Raw genomic sequence first — 18,543 nt, 5'->3', positions numbered from 1 at the left:
TCATCCCTTTGCTTTTTGATTAAAGCCCGACTACTCGAAAGGAAGGCAGTGCCAACGACATACCGATTCAGAATGAATACCTGTTATAGAAATTGAGGGTTGTAGTTGACTTTTGTATTAATACAATATTCTCTCTTTATCAGAAGTGTACGTAATGTCGGACTAGTAGCCTGCTTAGGACAAATCGGTACAATATCGAACATACAAGGTTTTGCAAGAGTGACTATTCAGTTAAGAATGGCAATGGATAAGTATTTACTGTCACAAATATTGTATGATGGTCTAGCGTCAATCTAGAAGTATATCTCCAGTTTAAATTACCTGCACTGACCACAATGCCCATGGTGGATTGTGAAACCCCACCACAGTACTTCCTTCCACTATCCTCCTATGCGTGTGGTGGAACAATTCTTTATCATTTGGATAGCTTGACTTATTAGCCAAGCTTCTGAGGAGTGCACCTCGGCGTATTCATCAGGTTTAGCCAAATTATTCGAGCCAAAGAGAGGAGACGGGAATTTTTCTGTTCGACTGCATCGCCATGCTCGACATTTAGTGCCAAATGATGTCAAGGCGAACACACATCGTACTTCAGAATGTTTTTCTAGGTAGCTCATACCAGTATCGAATGCCTGATGCTCGGCCTCACTAACATCATGGGGCCCTGCATTCGATGCCTTCACTTCATGAAAGGCGAAAAGAGCCGGATAATTATTCTCGCTCAGATATTCTATGACAATATGACTTTTCCTTCTGGATAAATCGCTTGGGAAACTACCCACTCCTTCTCGGAAAAGAAATGCTTGCTCCATATATGGGTCCTCAGTTTCGCCGAGGCCCATGCATCTGATGGGCGTGTTTGGGCCATCTCCCACATTTTTAAGAGGAGACCGTCCGTGATGAGCGACATTGCCTTCTACTCGTTAGCTATGATGCATGAAGCCATCTAGGCCATATTAATGTGCAGGCCGGATTTTATTTTGGTAGCCAGGATGAGAGCAGGACTATGTCTAACGCAGACTCGTGGTATTCCAGCCGAAAAAGGAGCATCTTGTAGGAACAATTATCGGCAACAAGCTAATCATAAGTCACAATAGGCGTGATACTACGCCAATCAGACCGAGGCTAGAGTGATCCTAGCGGTTATTTCATGTTATTTTGATTGGTCTCTATTTTTGCGTTGGCTGAGTTCTGCGTGGGCAAAGTAAAGTACTACCTTGTATGGCTGTCAATGGGGCAAGATCGTCCTGCTTGTCGTAGTTTGATTGTTGCTCGTTATCTCGATACTTTCGCTCTTCTAATTTCCTCTCCCACGTGTTTTGTACAGAAGCTCTTCAAGGTTTTTTTTCTCGGGGTTTGCCCGCCACCGTGGATGCCGCAGACACCGCAAACACGTGCCTGAGGCCTACCTTGCCAAATGTCACACGTTAAATCTTCAATGCCCATGTCAGTTTTCAAGTCTATCCAATAAATAGTGCAGGATCAAGAACATGTTCCAATACGGCATTCTAAATGCTCCCGGTGATCCGCTGGCTATCACTACTCCCACGGGTCTTCTTTCACGGCAGAAAACTAGGCCACCATAACAACTCGCCAGAATATCGCATTTTACATATGCTCTTCTTGTGAATGGCCACTGTACTTCATTTCTGCGGCGGGTTACAGTCGTCTGTGTGACGCTAGACCTCCTCAACACGAGATTATAGGAATCCAGAGCATCCCGAACGATAATTATGGAGACTAAGGACGAGTATGGCAACATCCACGAGGGAGCCATGTTCAGCAAAGTAAGTGGTTATTATCTATGTATATAAAGAAGGATGCAATCCTTACTACATGCATGTAGACAAGACTTCCTAGGCACAGCGTCCCCCTCTTTGTCAGCTTTATTAGAGCCAAAAAGGCAAAAGTCCCAGTCCAGATGTTGTCCAAGAAGATGATGTTGGCCGTTATGGCTGGCTTTAGTCTTACTGCTGCCCAAACCACCACTGAGGAGTATCCCTCTGCTGCTGAGATTGCTGCTGCCCAAGCCTTGGTCCAGCCGTACTCGCCAGTTTCAAACGTCAAGGGAAAAGCGTTCAGTCGATTTGTTGATATATGGTTTGAAAACATCGTGAGTAATGCTCTTTATCATGTAACAAGTTTAATAAATGGGGGAAGAGAGAGAGAGACGGATAGAGAAATAAAGAGGGCCCTGGTGGCAGTGAGGTGGTTTGTTTGACTAACGTGAACCATCCTAATAGGACTATGCAACTACTGCTCTGGATCCTAACTTCTCTGCATTGGCTAAGGAGGGAATACTCTTGAGTAACTATTGGACTGTTACTCACCCATCGGAGCCCAACTACTGTGCATCTGCCGCCGGTGATACATTTGGAATGGACAATGATGACTGGCATCAAATCCCTGCTAATGTATCTACCATTGCCGATCTCTTTGATGATAAGGGTGTCTCCTGGGGAGAATACCAGGAGGCCCTTCCATATGCCGGCTACCAGGGCTTCAAGTACCCAGAGACTGGAGCCAATGATTACGTGCGGAAGCACAATCCTCTCATTTTGTTTGACTCTGTCACAAATGACGCTACTCGTCTTCGGCAAATCAAGAATTTCACCAGTTTCTATGACGATCTGGAGAGCAAAAAATTGCCACAATACTCATTTATAACTCCTAACATGACCAACGATGCCCATGACACGAATGTCACATTTGCTGGCACCTGGGTGGCTGGTTTTCTTTCTGATCTTCTAAAAAATGAGTACTTTATGGATGATACCCTCATTATGCTCACTTTTGATGAGTCGGGCAACCATACTCATATCAACAAGGTCTATACTATCCTGCTCGGAGGTGCCGTGCCAGAATATTTGAAGGGAACCACCGACGATACCTTCTACACGCACTATTCAGTCATTGCGTCCCTCTCTGCCAACTTCCATCTTCCCTCCCTTGGACGATGGGACTGTGGTGCCAATATCCTATCTCTCGTCGCTGAAAAAACTGGATACATTAACTACGATGTGGACACAACCAACTTGTACTCAAATGCGACCTACCCAGGCCCGTTGTCCGACAACAAAACCTCAACTTACACAGATATCTGGCCTGTTCCACTGACCAAGGGTTCTTGTTCTGCTGGAAATGGCATAGTCAAGGTTGTCAAGGAAACATACAAGGGGCAAGAAGCTACCTACAACTACACTAGCCCTATTCCTTATGACGTTGTTTCTGGAAATAACATCGGCATCAAATACAGCCGCACGCTTGTGAGTTCTTTCCATTGTCAAAGCTTTCTACAAAGTACCTCAACTATTGATTTCAAGCAACTGACCAGCATTTGGAACCTTAGAAAAACGGGAAGACTGAATACTTTGAGACTTCTTAAAGGTGCAGGCCTTTTTCGTACTCCGGGTCGTTGATTTAACAACTCCTTCTGCCTGTGGGTTAATAATTCCATGACAAATTGACACGCATCCGTCACATGATAGATACAGAAAATCCTAAAATCAATATACATTTCATTTCTATACAATTTGTAGCCGTGAGTAGTGAATAGCATGCTTCTTGAATATTACTAGAACATGCAAGGGTATGTAAATAATAACACAAGGTTTATCCTTCTGCCAGTTCTATATTGAGTCCAGAGAGTTCGGAGCGTGTTTTATTTCGAGCAAGATAGCTAATCTAATTGACAGAAGTTCATAATCTTCTCAAGAATTATTACCTTCGTATTGAAGTCTATAGTGATGTCAGAGTGAATAAAATTCGGATTGACAAGTGATTTTTCAAGATTCGCTGGTGGACCATTTGGTGTCAACTATACAGGCAATCATCTGTTTACCTAGGTATTTGAACCAGTGATGGAGACATGTTCTTAGGAGAGACTCCGCGCTATATCTATTATACGCTTACTACCTCGCCGTACGTCTCTGGGTCTTGCGAGTTGCGGTTTCTGAGCCTGTTGCTTTCTTCATTTCACTAATCCCAACTGTCTCATGTCCACATTATCACTTGCATAGAAGATCTCAGGTTGCATCCCCATTAGCCTTAGGGGATCTCTTGGACAATCCTCGAACCTTCACAAAATATGAGACGACCTCTCGGGACCGCTCGGGTACGTCTGAAGAAGGACTATGTCCTGAATTCTCAAAAATCTCCAATCTCGAATTAGGAATACCATCGGCTATCTCCTTGCTACCTGATACTGGCGTTGCGTAGTCATGGCGCCCTACCAGAACCAGAGTAGGGGCCTAGAATCAGTTAGTTTGACACCATGTCTCAACAAATACTAGGAAAGATTCTTACCTTGATATCTTGGAGTTGATTACGCACGTCAAAGCGAGGCATATTCTCTCCAAAAGCAGTATTTTGTATTTTTGAATGAAAAATGAGCGTTCCCTTGAAATCGGCTGACTCAGATTGATCATCACTGGACGAAACTCTCGGGGGTGAATAAATTGGTAGGATTTCCATGATTGCATCTTCGAAGTCCTTGTCACTATGCAGAGTTCCAGACCATAGCCGAACCTGACGTGCTGCGTCTGGCTTGACTCTCTTCGATTTGAGAATATTCGCTACAGCGGTCATGGATCCGACTTTCCCAACAGTCCACCCGGCTCGCAGAATCAGTCCACATAATCTATCGCCATGTCTCACGGCATAGTCAAGAGCAACGAACGCTCCATATGAGCCTCCCGCGAGAACAAATTTGTCTGCGGAAGCCCACATCCTATAGCACATATTAAATCGCTGCTCACTGCATTTTTTAAGTTGGGTTTGGTTACCGTAGATTTTCTATGTCTTTGGTCCAGCGATCAGGATCGAATGGACCTATACTGTCGGAGTCTCCGCTGCCTCGAGCATCGTACACTAGAACACGGAAACGATCGGAAAGGAAGCCAAAGGATTCCACTGGCTCAGCTAGTGTAGATAACCCCGGTGCTCCGTGAAGGGCAATGAGCAGTGGCTTTGTATGCATAGAGTCTTCTCCGAGTATCTTGACATTCAGCTGCACTCCATCATCCATCTGCACTTTTGATATTGCTGCGGTAGAATCGTCGGCCATGATTGAATAACTGAAGAGATAAAGAAGTAAAACAATGTTGAAGCTCGTATAGATAGTTGTCTGATACTATTATGTGTTTGTGACATCTGCGGGCGACGTTGTAGTGTCCGAGATTAGCAAGCTGCTTAAATTTCTATGTTAATCCCTGCAGGGTATCTTATGCACTCGTTATTATATCACATAAGCATGTGTCGGATGGCGGAACTCCAACAAAGTATTATGGCTTACCACCGAAGGAAGCGCAGTGCAGTACTTAGTATGCACTCTACGTGTCTTGAAGAAATGACAAAATGGACCTGCTCGGGGATCTCTCTGCCAATTATGCCCTACAATGAAGAAATATCACAAGGGCATTGAACCCGGACATCTTTGGGTTGCTAGATTCGAGGAAAGCCGATCATAGAGATCTGTCACATTATATGGCATCTAATTTTAATTGACCATGCAGTCATACCCACTAGTCAACTACTAATCTAAGCTATGTTCATCATTAGGTTCGTTCTTGACGTACATTAGAATGTCTGGAAGGGAAGTCGTGAGGGCTTTTAACATCTAGAACCACTCATAGAGTAATGATTAACTCCCTCAGTCAAGGTGGAAACTCGTTTTAGTGAGCATGTTGTCTTAATCAAATGTGACCTATGAAGGTCGGTCATACTGCAATTATGTGAAGTTACTAAAGATGACAGATATATTGTGACCATCGAGTTTAAACTAGCGCACTGCAAGAAAGTAAAAATACATCCATTTTGGACGGCCACAGATAGGAAACAAAGAGATTGGACCACTGCCCACAAAGCTCAATAAGACCAACAAAACCCGTTTAGGACATTCTTCCACAGCCTTTTTAATATCAAATTTAATCAGCATACTTCTGGTCTTATTAATTAGCTGCATTTATTGCCCCACGAATTTCGGTTTTAGTCGCCAATATGATACAATTCAGAATGTGGCTTGATATATAAATACTTACCATATGTTTCATACATGAGTTACGCAAGGTTCATAAGGCTATCTTGGTCCAAAGCTGCCCTAATCCATTGAGTATAGTTATCCGTCATTAAATCCGTGGTCATGCCAATAATATTGTCACCCATATCTTCTGATTCAATCGCGTCCAGAGGACCAGGGGTGTTAGTACTGCCCAAGTTGATGGATGAAACTGTGTCGGAGTGTCTTGGATCCCCGGGTATAGGAAAATCTCTTCGCGTTGTATAGGCATCTGATGCCATAGCAGCATGCTGCGGAGACCAGCCTTGCATATATGGTTGCTGGTTAAATTCTGCATTGGAAATTGGCATACCGTACTCGTATCCGGAAGACATCTTGTGTGGCGTGGATGTAGAGGGTGGTGTTACGTCCAGCCCAATACGCCGGGTGAGACCATCGTAAAGCAGAAAGGCACGGCGGCAAGATTCATCTACGTTAGATAAAGCATGTAGCCAGCTGTGTGCCTTCCGGCAAGCATTAATGATCTGGTTGCTATTAATCTCACCAATATAGCCGTTCTCAAGACAATTCTGACGTTCGGAATATAACTCGTCGCCGCTCTGGCAGAATATGATGAGGATCGTGCTCGCCTGCATCAAAAAGTGAAGAATGCACCACCATGGAGATAAGTTATAAACCCAATCTAGGCTGACCGTTTCCGGGAAAATGAAAATCAGAGAAAGTGCGGAGTGTAAACAGCGCTGACTGATGTAGTGATATTCTTTCTCTTTCGAGGAGTCGTATTTACGGAAAGGGGAGCATGGCCGATATAGAACGATGCGTGCGCTATAATGATGCAGTGCCAAAACAGTTTGTTCCTGCGATAGATTTTGCAATGCCGGATTGCAATGTTCGTCGGTGAAGCGGAATGAGGGATGCAGTCCTGATAGCCAAAAGTCTATTCTCTGGTCATAGAACTGAATTCGCCGCTTGATGTAAGACCGGCTTGCTTGGAACCCTGTGGGAGAAAACAGCTCGCCAATGGCAATGTCTACTATATGAATCAGGTCAACTAGATAATAAAACTGAAGACCCTGATTCGGTTCAATTTCATGAAGCCAAGAATGCTGAAGCTCGTCTTTACTGTCCTGTTCATCTAATGACCACTTGAGACATCGTCGGCGAAGAGGTTCGTCTGTTAGCAGCTCGACCGCTTTTGGGTGCTCAAACATATCCTCATTAAAGGGCATAGGTGGCTCGACTGAGAATGCCGCGCTGCCTATGCAAGTAGGCCGACCTGTCATATGTGACAGGAGATTTTCCAGCACGTAGATAGACCACCAGAGCCGGGAACGGGCCTCTCTGGACGTTCGATGTAGTTCTGAATCAGTAATTCGCAAATTCACTCCCAAAGCCATGGCTGATCGAATTGCTATTCCGGAGACCTTATAGGCTCTGCGTGGGGAACGAAAGGATGAGTCAGTGACGATTTCCCAACTTGTGAGGTCGTTTTCGAAACACGTTGCGCTGACGGGGGTCATTACCCATTTCAACCAACATAGAACTCACCTATTAATCTGTGTGGAAACCACAAAGTACAGCCCTACAAGTGCTTCAACCTGGACTTGCTGTAGGTCTGCGTGTTCGAATGCCATGTTTTCGTTTACACTCAAGGTTCGTGCGCGGGAGAAGAATATCTCATCCTTCACGTCTATCGGCAACGGTCCTTGAAATCCCAATTGCCTGCAACCGATAGCGAGAATCATATTGAATATTGCCAGCCACTTCCGTCCAGGCCTAGGGCTGACGGCTCCCCACAAGTTTCTATATTGTTCGCGGAACAGATTTTCGCGAACAATGGGGAAGAATGTGTGTACAGATGTGAAATATGATGTCAAGATCCAATCGGCTAGCTGTCTGCGCGGCAGTGTAAGTGAATCGACGAATCGGGATGTTGGGAGTTGTTTATCGTCTAAAAAATAGCTGGCCTTGCTGCCATCAAAATGTGAGGAGTGAGCCCGATTAACCTGCAAACCACCCATCATTTCCATACTCTGTTCTGTTGACGCCCGGAATCCGCTGTCTGACTCTAAGTTCCGTAGCCAGGCGAGAACGGAGTTTTTGCCCATGAAACCTGTAGCCCTTGACTGTTCATCTCTATTGAGATCCTCGCCTATCGTGTCGATTCCCGTAACTGAGCCAGCTGACGAGGTCGACGAACTTGATACAGACGGATGGCGGCTTTGCGAAGAAGATACCGCTGGCTATTTCCCCACGCATTATGAAGACTAACATTAGACCCCTACTAATATGAGCGTGGATACCTTAGTGGCCTTACTGTTAAATTCAACTTGATTCGTTTTGCAGCACTTGAGGGGACCTCATGTAAAAGATCGCGCAACAGATGCTCGTATTTATCCACCGTGGATTTTAAAGACTTCATCTCTTGTGTGTCTCGAGCTCTTTTATGATCAGAATACACGCATTCCGTACCAGTTGCCGCGCAACCTTGACACACGGGTCGGCCTCCATCACACTTTATTCGCCGCCTTCGACAGGCTTCACAGGCGTGCTTCGTTCGGATACGTGTGAAGGGCCTTATTCGCGTTGAAGCCCGAGGAATCCAGACTTTTTCTCCCGAAGCCTTAGCTTCAGGTGCTCTAGAGCTACTTGAGGGCGTCAAGGTTTCCCGTCTTGTCGGAACGCCGGCGGTGCCTGCATTTAGCTCTGTATTGGGTGCGCTCTGCTGCTGCCGTGGCGAATGTATGTCTTCTCGCGGAGAATCAGACATCACTAGTATGGACTCTAATCCTGAAGTACTTCTGCCTTCTGTGTCAATCGGGAAATAATGAAAGCAGTGGCGACATGCTACCGCGGGTTTATGGCTTAGGGTAGTGCTTTTACAAAAGTCAATACCTAATTTATGACAACAACAAACAATTAGACAAAGGCTAGGCTTGTACAGATGCAATGTATGTATCTTTGAGCAAACGATAGATGTTAAGAAAAATGATCCTTCTCCCAATGGGACGAAGAGAAAAACGGGAGCCCTTTTAACGCATGCGTCAGCCGTCCTCGGCTAACGTCATGACAATGTCGATCATGCTTCCGTGGGAACACGGTGCCAATCATGTTTAGCTCAAAATGTTAGGATATAACGGGGCTTGCCTCGGTTTGGCACATACGGATCACGGAGCACAACAGCCGTCTAGATCCCCAATATTTATCTGTTGCTCTCCATAAACACCAAGAGGACAAAGACCCTCCCGAGAGAATTACTTTTGCACAGTCATTGCTATCAATAATGATAAACGTTGTCAGCCTGTTAGTAGTACTTTCGCAAACAAATCCTAATTAGTATAGGTGTTAGCAATTGTATTGATTGATAATCTGATATCGTTATACTCATATCTTGACGTCTTCAGTCGCTCCAAGTATTAGGCCAATCAGAGACGCGAAATCATCCGGAGCGGGTCCACGTCCCGCTATTCCGTACTATCCTCCAATAACCATGCGAACTGTCCGAGTCCACCAGTCGGAATGGATCCATTCAAATCTAGAGTGGGCCTTACCGCTGTCGATTACATAAGCCAATCATAAGCTGCCCCTTGCATCACCTTCGTTTACGAAACAACGAACAACTTCAGAGAAGAACATCACAAAAGAGTTCGGCCGGGAACCTTATGTCAATCCTGTTACGCGGTCTCGACGGTTTGCCAATTATTAATCTGTCTACCTTTATTTGTCGTCATCTGACACACATGAAGGGACTTTGCCAGGCAAATCTCAAACAGAGGTTATGAAGAAGGAATGAGACGACTGCATGTTTGTAGAGATTGGCTGATAAAATTTCTCTTGCAGACAAATAATAGGAATGCTCTTGTTGTCTTTTTGTCTTTCCTATCACTGGCCAACAATTGGCTACAAAGAGAATCCACCTTCGTGAGTTCAAGTCAAGCTGCAATTCACTTATGGCTACCACTTGAAGGTTACCTATGCCTTACAAGGCCACTGACAGCCCCAGATGCTTTTTAATAGCATCCGGCTAGCCCCGGTGGTGGGGACTCCTGAAGTTTCAATTTCAAGTACGGTCTTTCTTACCAAAACTCCAGACAAGAATACTTGGTGTCTAATTGCAAATCTAGTTTGGGAACTGAATTATAACTCTCGTATCAGTAACTTAGACGAAAAACTCCCAGTTGTTGTTTTCATCTTGGGAAAACCAAGTATTCTTTCTGTTTCCCTTTTCTATATGTTGATTGAATCCTGAAAAGACCCTAAGGCTACAACATGACATTGATTGCCGCAAAGGAGACGTTCCTTCAAAAAGCTGGCAGACTTTGTGAAGTCAAAACAGATAAGAGTTTTTTTTTTTCATCTTAAAGCTAATTAAGTTGTTTCTCATTTTCTCAAGGAATTGCACCTAGATAAAAGAGTAGTTTTCGGGAGTGAACGTGACCTTCGAGCTGGTTAGCTGATAATCCCCTGTAGTCTTGTTAATTTGATGTATCCTCAGTCCATAAAACCATTGAAATTCATTGATTAAATGTCAAAAACCGACGGTAAAGCAATGCCAGCTTTGAGATGGCCCCAGCCCTAACACGGAGTTTCGTACATTAAAGCGGGCCGTGCGAGCCGCCTCATCCGCTGTCAATGTTCTAGGCTGCAGCGTTCTCCATTGGCTTTAATGCTGGCAACCTAGAAAGCAGCCTGGTGTAAAATTTTGACCAAATTCTATACTTGCAGATTTGTTATCCCCTCTTTCAAACATTATTCGATTCAGTGCCAGCAAAATGACAGCAACCACTTCTGACACCATACCAAAAGCCGCCATTGTCGTTGGTAGCCAAAGGGAGCATCGTGCGGGCCTCCAAATTGCGGAATTCGTCCAAGAAACGCTTCAAGATAGCCAACTTTCAGCAAAGCTAGCTATAGTAGATCTTGCAATCTGGAACTTGCCGCTGTATAATGAGCCAGGAATCCCGTCTCGCATCTTTTCAGCTCAAGAATACCAACATGAACATACGCAGCGCTGGTCGCGAGAAATAGCCTCATATCAAGCTTTTATCTTCGTTACTCCCCAGTATAACTGGGGATATCCTGCAAGTTTGAAAAATGCGCTAGACTACTTATTCAACGAATGGAAGGGCAAACCGGCAATGATTGTGAGCTATGGTGGCCATGGTGGTGGAAAGGCTGCCGAACAACTTAAGCAGGTCTGTCAAGGGCTACGAATGTTGCCTTTAGATATGCCTGTCTGCTTGACATTCCCGGACAAAGACTTGATCGCCAAAGTGAATAATGGCGAATCATTGAATCTCACTAGGCGTTCGGCCCAGGCATCGTCCGGTTTGTTTGCAGAGAAAAAGAGGGAAATTCAAGAGAGATTCGCTGAATTATTATCTGCCATGCCGATGCCACGAACGTGATAATGTCAAGGTGTGCATATATAACCCTTGAGTGGAAATTTTTAAAGATGCAACTAAAATTCGTCGAGGACCTGCTTATAGTTTTTTGTTATGTCTAGAGAGGGAAGAGTGAGAATGCTCTGTTTGAAACCTGACTTTATTCTTAATCATCTACTATTTCAGAAGAAGTGGGCCGATGGTGGATAAAATATTCTGCGCCTTAACGTTTCCACACATCTTGATTTTGTATATTGACAGTTCAATCCATTAACAAAAGTCCTACCTAGGTAGTTGTTCAACAACCTGTAAATGGCTCTGTCATTGACGCACAAACCTTCTATATTTCTGTTTCCACTCGCTCTACTTCCTTTTTGTGTACATCTCCCTTTTCCGCCATTACCTCATCGCCGTGTTGGTGTGGCACGATGGTCTTGCCCTTTGTTGTGAGAACTCCGCCTGTAAAGCCACCCTTTGCAAACAGGAGAGGTATATCCTCGAGTTCAATTCCTTTCGTTTCAGGATAAAAGAAGTAAACCATGGGTATAAAAACGGCATTCAACACTGCGAAGATAATAAATGTACGCCAGCCGATATTCGCTGTGGGATCATAGTAGTCAGCGCCCGAAAAACAAAACGAAGTAGAAAGAAAGGATGCAGTTTACCAAATGCAATAGGCGTAATTTTAACGACCGTAAACACGAACATCCAGTTCCAGCCTGATGCAACCGCCTGCATCTTGGATCGTGTGCGAGTGGTATTAATCTCTGAAGGGTAGAACCACGGAACGGGAAGCCATCCAATCCCATAGAGAAGCTGAAAAATGAAAATGAATGCAGTAGCTCCGTAGGCTGCACTGACTGTGCCAATCGATAAAAGAATGGTTACCATGACGAAGCATAGGCAAAGCCCAGCGGAGCTGGCAATGAGCAAAGTCCGTCGGCCATACCGATCCATAAGAAACACAGGAATTGCGGAACCAACAAGATAGGTACATTCCATGCAGCCGGCAAGAATCAGGGATAGGTTACGGCTCAAGCCCATGTTGTCCTGAAATATGGTCGGACCATAGTAGTTGATCATATTGGAGCCAGTGAATTGCTGGCCTAGCTGTATGGAAATGGTGATTAGTAGTCGACGGAAATTCTGAACCTTGCCCCATGAAAACAATTCTTTAATCTGGAATGGACCGTCTCGTTGCTCGTCTTCTAGCCCAATTCGGATGTCGTCGATGATTGCATTTACTTCGGAATCTGTAACTGGTTGCTCAAGTAGATCGGATACCACGGTGCGAGCCTCTTCGTAGCGATCGTGTGCGACTAGCCATCGAGGTGTCTCTGGCAATCCTACAATTTGAAGTACCAAGCAAACGGCAAAAAATGCCTGAAAGGCAAGAGGAAAGCGCCACTGAAAATCGGATTCGTAGAAACTAGTTCCATAGTCCGTCCTGTGGCAGATGATCTTAGTATCTGAAAGTTGTGTTTCCTGCTATATATCGTCATAAGAAGAGCATTAGCATACCAGTATGCAATAACCACACCTAGGATAGTCACCGTGCCCTGCATAGTCAGGAGGGCACCTCGGTATGCCGCTGGCGAGCATTCGCTCTGATATACAGGTGCTGTGGATGAGTTCATGCCGTTTCCAATGCCGGTTATTATACGCCCGGCTATGAGCTGCCCGATACTGTACGATGAAGACAGTATAATCGTTCCGATGATCATAATAGTTCCGCCAGCCATAAGCATAGCTCGCCGACCCTGTCGTTCTGCGATGAAATAACATATGATAGATCCCACCACGCACCCTATGTCATAAAGAGCCGTGATATTTCCCTGCATACTTGCGTCTGGATTGTTGAAGTCGCGACCAAACCTATTGTTGGCTCCAATGATACCGGACATGACACCTGAGAGGTGAATCAATTGCTTGGCCACTTAAATTGTTTCTATTCCACAGAGACACTATCGAAGATACCTTGATCGTAACCCAGAAGCAAAAACGCCTGGCAAGTCGCAGCAGTAATAGCAGCGATCAAGGCCCTGCCCCGAAGGTTATGTTTCCATAGCGGCATTCTCTTTACCTCTATTCTGGCAGTGTCTCCCTAAAGAGACCCAATGCTCAATGAAGAAAGAATTTCAAAATATGGTGGCAACAATATAACGGAGCAGGGATCTTTGCAAAGTTTGAGGGTTACACTTTGATTTTAAGAATGTAAGCATCCCTCGGTACAAGATACCCCGAGCCAGCAACTGCCGGACTGGAGAAATGCGGAGAGACTAGATAACCCCAGTGTTCCCCGTGCGATCAGTACTGATTGCGGTATGGCCAAGGATGCTAGTTGCATGATGTAGCATCCAGGTTTGCTCTCTGCATGCATGCCCATGCTGTCGATGGCGCTGTTAGATTCGACAATTTAGCGCAGTTCTGACCCAAGTTTACTGACGCAATAATAATCCGAACGTCTTTGAGGTGATGATCAAGATGGTAATGAGAGAAAGTTTTGTCATATCTCTTTGCAGCCAGGTACTTTTGGTTGTGAGCCCCGGACAGTCATTATACCTCAGACTAAGCAGTCCGTGGGGGTTAAAACTTAGGTATACTATCCACCTACCTAGGTAGATCTCTTTCTATTATTGGAATATAAAACCCAAATCGAGTCAGGTATTTATCCCTGCATAATGTGTGATGCTTAAGTTGTATCATTTGACACTTGACGGATATCGAAGATAGCTTCCAAAACGGTCAATGATGTAATAAACATATCTACGCACAATATGCCAACACTCATTGTTTTAGTCCCCATCTCGTTTCCTGGAAAAAGCACTTCCTCCCGCTGAAGGGTTCTTCAACGGTTTATAGCTTCTATTATATCCACACAACCCTTCATCGACCATCTCCATTTCCGCCAAAGTCCCTCAGTGACTTCCCAGCCACTGGCATCCCATGGTGGCAACTATACTATGACTCCGCGTCGCGCAATCGTTGGCCATGGATACTATTGTGGTTTGACACTATGCGTTTTTATCTAATTGCCTAAAGGCTATAATGAGGTTATCCCGCCGTTGAGGACGTGAAATAATAGCAATCTAGCTTTCATGCGGAACAGTATGTTGAAGGTAGGTAGGGTTCAGGGATAGTGAAATATCTCTGGGAAATAACGAGTATTGCAAGACATGTACAGCTTTCACTAAGAAATTTCGGGTATCAAGAGGTTTGAGAAGGTTACGATCCATTATACACTCCCGCAAGACGTTATACTGAAGGAGCGTAATCAAATGATTTGGAAAGAAGAAAAGATAATTCTTTTTGAAAGGCGCTCGTACAGCATGGATGAATTCCCACCCAAGGGTGAGGACGGTAACATAGAGTTGTCTGTGACGCAAAGTATTTTTCACTAATGAAACCGGAAGGGTGTGACTTTGATTGCTGGTCTTCGACCCAGAATGGGATCACAGGTTACTCTATTTTTGACAAGCCATTACGGGATGTAGACAGATGATATGGCGCAACGGGTGGATGCCTCGATAGGCATAATAGGCCGTGAACTACTTTGTCCTGTGCAGCCAGTGCAGATATACAAAAGGGGGAACGTAGGACATATATTTAGAGGATTTATGAAGCTGAGTGGTAAAGCAGCCTTGATAAAGATTCTGCACTTCGTCAGAGGCTGGAGAAGTGGACAAGGTATAGATGTAAAGGGAGAGCTGGCTTGAGTAATCGAATGTTAAGATATCTGACCTGTCCTTACAAAGAGCTTGAAAGGCTATTTATGTGCGCCACACATGCGTGATTGAAGTAATTTCTCCGCTTACCCAGAACAGACTTTGATATAAGATTTTTGCATGTATGCTTCCCAAGGTTCATTCGGTAAGTCAAAAGCTTCCAGCTCATGAACATACTATATTCAAGTTTATGCCGGAAACTTCAGGAGACAACATATAGAAGACATTTCATATATTTGGTATGATATGTTGATGGCAAGTGAGAAAAAGTTACAAAATGACTGGAGAATCAGCCGGTGGCTGAGCACAAACGTCTATCCACAGGTCACCCAAATCTGCTATGCTCATACTGTACAACATGACAAATGACATAGGAAGGATGCCATTGTGTGATGTACAACAGGTAAGTCAGTCGAGTGAGATTTACTCATGACCACCTTCCCGACCGGCTTTAGAGTTCAGAAATTCATTCCTAATTCCGCGTCAGCTGTTTATCTTGGAGCGATGTCAGATAAAAAACGACAGGAGATGCATACTCTTCAGTGGCCCAGTTCATCAGTGAGTATGCCACAATGAAGGGAGGTGCGACATAGAGGACTTGATGACGGAAACGTCGGAAGGTGTTGAAGATAGCGGTGTGCCAGAAGTTGGGGAACAAGCGTTGGCGGTTGGGAGAGAGTGTGTATGTGGCAATGCCCTTCTCAGGCCGAGAAACTAGGAAAAGAAAAAGTAAGTGTAAGTCCCCAACAGAACGTCTTGTGTGGAGCGCGAAGGGCCATTTAGGGTGTGCTTGAGCATAGCCGTTCGACATGTAGGCGGTACAAAGGGTCCTATATTGACAACGGAGACGCGATCGCATTGAATTTCCCGGGGATCGAGAACAACAGAGCAGAGGAAGTAGCTTACTATGGGCACCCCATCCTTGTTGGTAGCTGTCGACAGAAAGTTATGTTAGCCAATACTCTGCGAGGACCGACCGGCCACAGGTCTATAGCACCGTTAGGGGCGATATAACCAGTGCCAAAACGTACCTTCCATGCTTGGGATCGAATCCACCACCCATTGTGAATATTCAGCGAGGATGCGAGGAATTGGAGGTGTTGTGGCAGCTGGAACGAAGTTTCCTTTCGGTCTTGGAGGTTGAGGTGGCCGCGCTTCGGGTGCAGTCGCTCTCGGCTTGGATGCTTGGCAAGCTAGGCCTATTCGGGCAGCATTCGACATCACGTGACTCGGCTGGCCCCGGAACGGATTATGGCCAAGATTTCTCATTATTTGCGAGAACATTGTTGCTTGATAACAGTTTAACTAATAATACTTATGCTTTGTCCAGGGCGGAGGGGAATCCTTGACTAATCTATCAAGAGTCTATAGACTCTAAACACAAAACTTGTTGGCAGAGACGACTGAAATGACAAAGGAGTAAAATAATGTCTAATTATCCCAATTTAGTTTCTGGTGATGGACGCCTTGCGCTGTGTATCAAATAGAGTATACTCAGGGCTATACCAAGTCCACCAATCCCGATACCCATGTATTGTGCCCCATGGTACCCTTTGCGCTTGTCTTCGAAAGTCAATCCACCATTATTAACATGCACTTCCACCGTTCCCGCAATACCGAGTCCAATTGAGATGCTGTAGTTTACCGCAGTGGTCACCAAGGACGCCGCCATGCCTTGATTGCGCCGGCCGACTGCATCTGATAAGATCACTGTTGCTGCCGGAAAAGACATGTCCATGCCCCATGGCATGACAAGCAGGGAGACGAATGTGAGCGCCCAATATGTCTCGTGCACTGGGTTGATGGTCATCAAGACACTTCCTAATGTAAATGCGGAGAGTGCCACTAGCATGATCCACCCGGGCCTTACTTTGACCATGAGATAAGCTGTGGCAAACGAAGCGAGAAGGCCCGATGGTGACACAGGGACAAACTGTGCAGCTGTCAGTAACGGTGAGTTTCCGCGAATATTCTCCAAAAACCTCCACGCATAATATATCCAGATGCCAAAACTGGCCCAGCCACATGACACGCAGCCCAGGATAAAAGAAACATCCGCATTGAGGGTTTCAAAGGGAATTAGCGGATGTTTAGAAATTTTGCTCTCATAGTAGATGAATACGGCGAGAAATATGAACCCGATGATGAGTAGAACATAAACATAAGCTTCTTGCCAGCCCACCACTGGAGCTTGGTTCCAAGCGATATTGACTAGGACCAATCCAGTGATTCCCAGAGCTGCTCCAGCAACGTCGAGCTCGGAGACGAGTGTCCAGAACCGCATACCCTGCGTATGAGATGGTGTCGGCGGGACTACAAGATAAACAAGAACGGCGAGGATCAGACAGTAAATGGCCGTACACCAAAAGGACCAGGGCCACCACGACAATTGACTGAATAGTGCCGCAAACACCCCACCTACCACTGCTCCGCTGGGAGCATTTCCTCCAAAAAGAGCAAAGATCAGACGCTTCTTGTTTCCTGGTGGGTAGGTGGCTCCCAGGACTGCGAGAGCGTTTGGAAATAACATTGCCGGACCGAGCCCCTGCAGAGCGCGCGCGAAGATAAACAGGATGTAATTAGAGTAGACGCTCACGCCTGCCACCATCGACCAGATGGCGAACCAGGAGAAGCCTATAATCATCATGACACGATAGCCAAATAGGTCTCCGCATCGTCCAAAGAAGAGAATAAACGTGCCGACTGTCAACGAATAGCCGGCAATCAACCAACTCAAGATTCCCGGATTGCCGATGTCGAAGCTATCCCCGATGATATCTAGCGGCGATAGACAAGTCGACAGAGCTGCCTGGGTCATGAACTGGGCCATACACACAACCGTCACAAACAGCACCTCATGAACGGGGCTGAACGTATGAGCTGCTGCACGCAATGACTCCGTCCGGGACAATTGCGCCTCAAGGACAGGGTCATCTGTATCGAGCGGATCCCCCATGGTTGAAGATGATTGGTATCTAGGGTCCTGGACAATCTAGGGCTCGTGACGGCTTCCGCGTCTTATTCCTTGGTGTAAAAGTTAAGCCTTGCTCTGTCCCCTCTATTGCTTTTTTGATTTCCAGAGCAACAGTCCAGTCAGGCTTCACAGCACTTGGTTTTATGGCGCCACAGAGACTACCTAGTCAAGTGAGATGGAGAGTACCTAGGTATGGATTTATGTAGACTCGGAGCGAGAGAGAAGAGAGAGAAAAAAAAAATAATCAGCGTCATCATTGAGGTACAGGGGTGTCCACCGCCCCTTATTCGCGATTGGATGCAGCAAAATCTAGACGATAAATCCGGGATGCAAAGTTGCGTTGGTAAGGCTTGATATCCGGATATAGCGTTGTATATATCCGTCAATCTCCACTTCCCGGGGCGACGGCGTTCTCGAGAGGGCCCGGCCGGGACGGAGTCAGTA

General features: G+C 45.5%; 6 protein-coding genes across 6 annotated transcripts; 2 read left to right on the top strand and 4 right to left on the bottom strand.

Moving 5' to 3' along the window:
• Positions 1-1,733: 1,733 nt before the first annotated feature.
• UA08_06853 (Acid phosphatase) lies at positions 1,734-3,545 on the top strand (the record flags this gene model as incomplete). The annotated part of the gene is made up of 4 exons (XM_020269176.1): positions 1,734-1,787; positions 1,847-2,113; positions 2,244-3,266; positions 3,540-3,545. 4 exons carry the CDS (start codon positions 1,734-1,736, stop codon positions 3,543-3,545), a joined length of 1,350 nt encoding a protein of 449 aa, XP_020118393.1.
• A 480-nt stretch (positions 3,546-4,025) lies between these two features.
• Positions 4,026-5,065, bottom strand: UA08_06852 (hypothetical protein; the record flags this gene model as incomplete). Its single annotated transcript, XM_020269174.1, has 3 exons — positions 4,026-4,250; positions 4,306-4,729; positions 4,785-5,065. 3 exons carry the CDS (start codon positions 5,063-5,065, stop codon positions 4,026-4,028), a joined length of 930 nt encoding a protein of 309 aa, XP_020118391.1.
• A 992-nt stretch (positions 5,066-6,057) lies between these two features.
• UA08_06851 (hypothetical protein) lies at positions 6,058-8,786 on the bottom strand (the record flags this gene model as incomplete). The annotated part of the gene is made up of 3 exons (XM_020269173.1): positions 6,058-7,357; positions 7,565-8,259; positions 8,334-8,786. The coding sequence occupies 3 exons, from the start codon at positions 8,784-8,786 to the stop codon at positions 6,058-6,060; spliced, it is 2,448 nt and encodes an 815-aa protein (XP_020118396.1).
• A 2,002-nt stretch (positions 8,787-10,788) lies between these two features.
• Positions 10,789-11,390, top strand: UA08_06850 (hypothetical protein; the record flags this gene model as incomplete). The annotated part of the gene is made up of 2 exons (XM_020269172.1): positions 10,789-11,211; positions 11,322-11,390. The coding sequence occupies 2 exons, from the start codon at positions 10,789-10,791 to the stop codon at positions 11,388-11,390; spliced, it is 492 nt and encodes a 163-aa protein (XP_020118389.1).
• Positions 11,391-11,740: 350 nt separating this feature from the next.
• UA08_06849 (hypothetical protein) lies at positions 11,741-13,304 on the bottom strand (the record flags this gene model as incomplete). The annotated part of the gene is made up of 4 exons (XM_020269171.1): positions 11,741-12,000; positions 12,066-12,847; positions 12,922-13,086; positions 13,207-13,304. 4 exons carry the CDS (start codon positions 13,302-13,304, stop codon positions 11,741-11,743), a joined length of 1,305 nt encoding a protein of 434 aa, XP_020118390.1.
• Positions 13,305-15,548: 2,244 nt separating this feature from the next.
• On the bottom strand, positions 15,549-18,081 carry UA08_06848 (Drug resistance protein; the record flags this gene model as incomplete). Its single annotated transcript, XM_020269170.1, has 4 exons — positions 15,549-15,597; positions 15,662-15,839; positions 16,157-16,414; positions 16,632-18,081. The coding sequence occupies 4 exons, from the start codon at positions 18,079-18,081 to the stop codon at positions 15,549-15,551; spliced, it is 1,935 nt and encodes a 644-aa protein (XP_020118387.1).
• Between the last annotated feature and the right edge of the window lie 462 nt (positions 18,082-18,543).

This window comes from Talaromyces atroroseus (genome assembly GCF_001907595.1).
Source record: "Talaromyces atroroseus strain IBT 11181 chromosome Unknown scaffold_9, whole genome shotgun sequence".
NCBI classification, from domain to species: domain Eukaryota; kingdom Fungi; phylum Ascomycota; class Eurotiomycetes; order Eurotiales; family Trichocomaceae; genus Talaromyces; species Talaromyces atroroseus.
The sequence above is the reverse complement of the archived record's forward strand: the minus strand, read 5'-3'. Positions and strand labels throughout refer to the sequence as shown.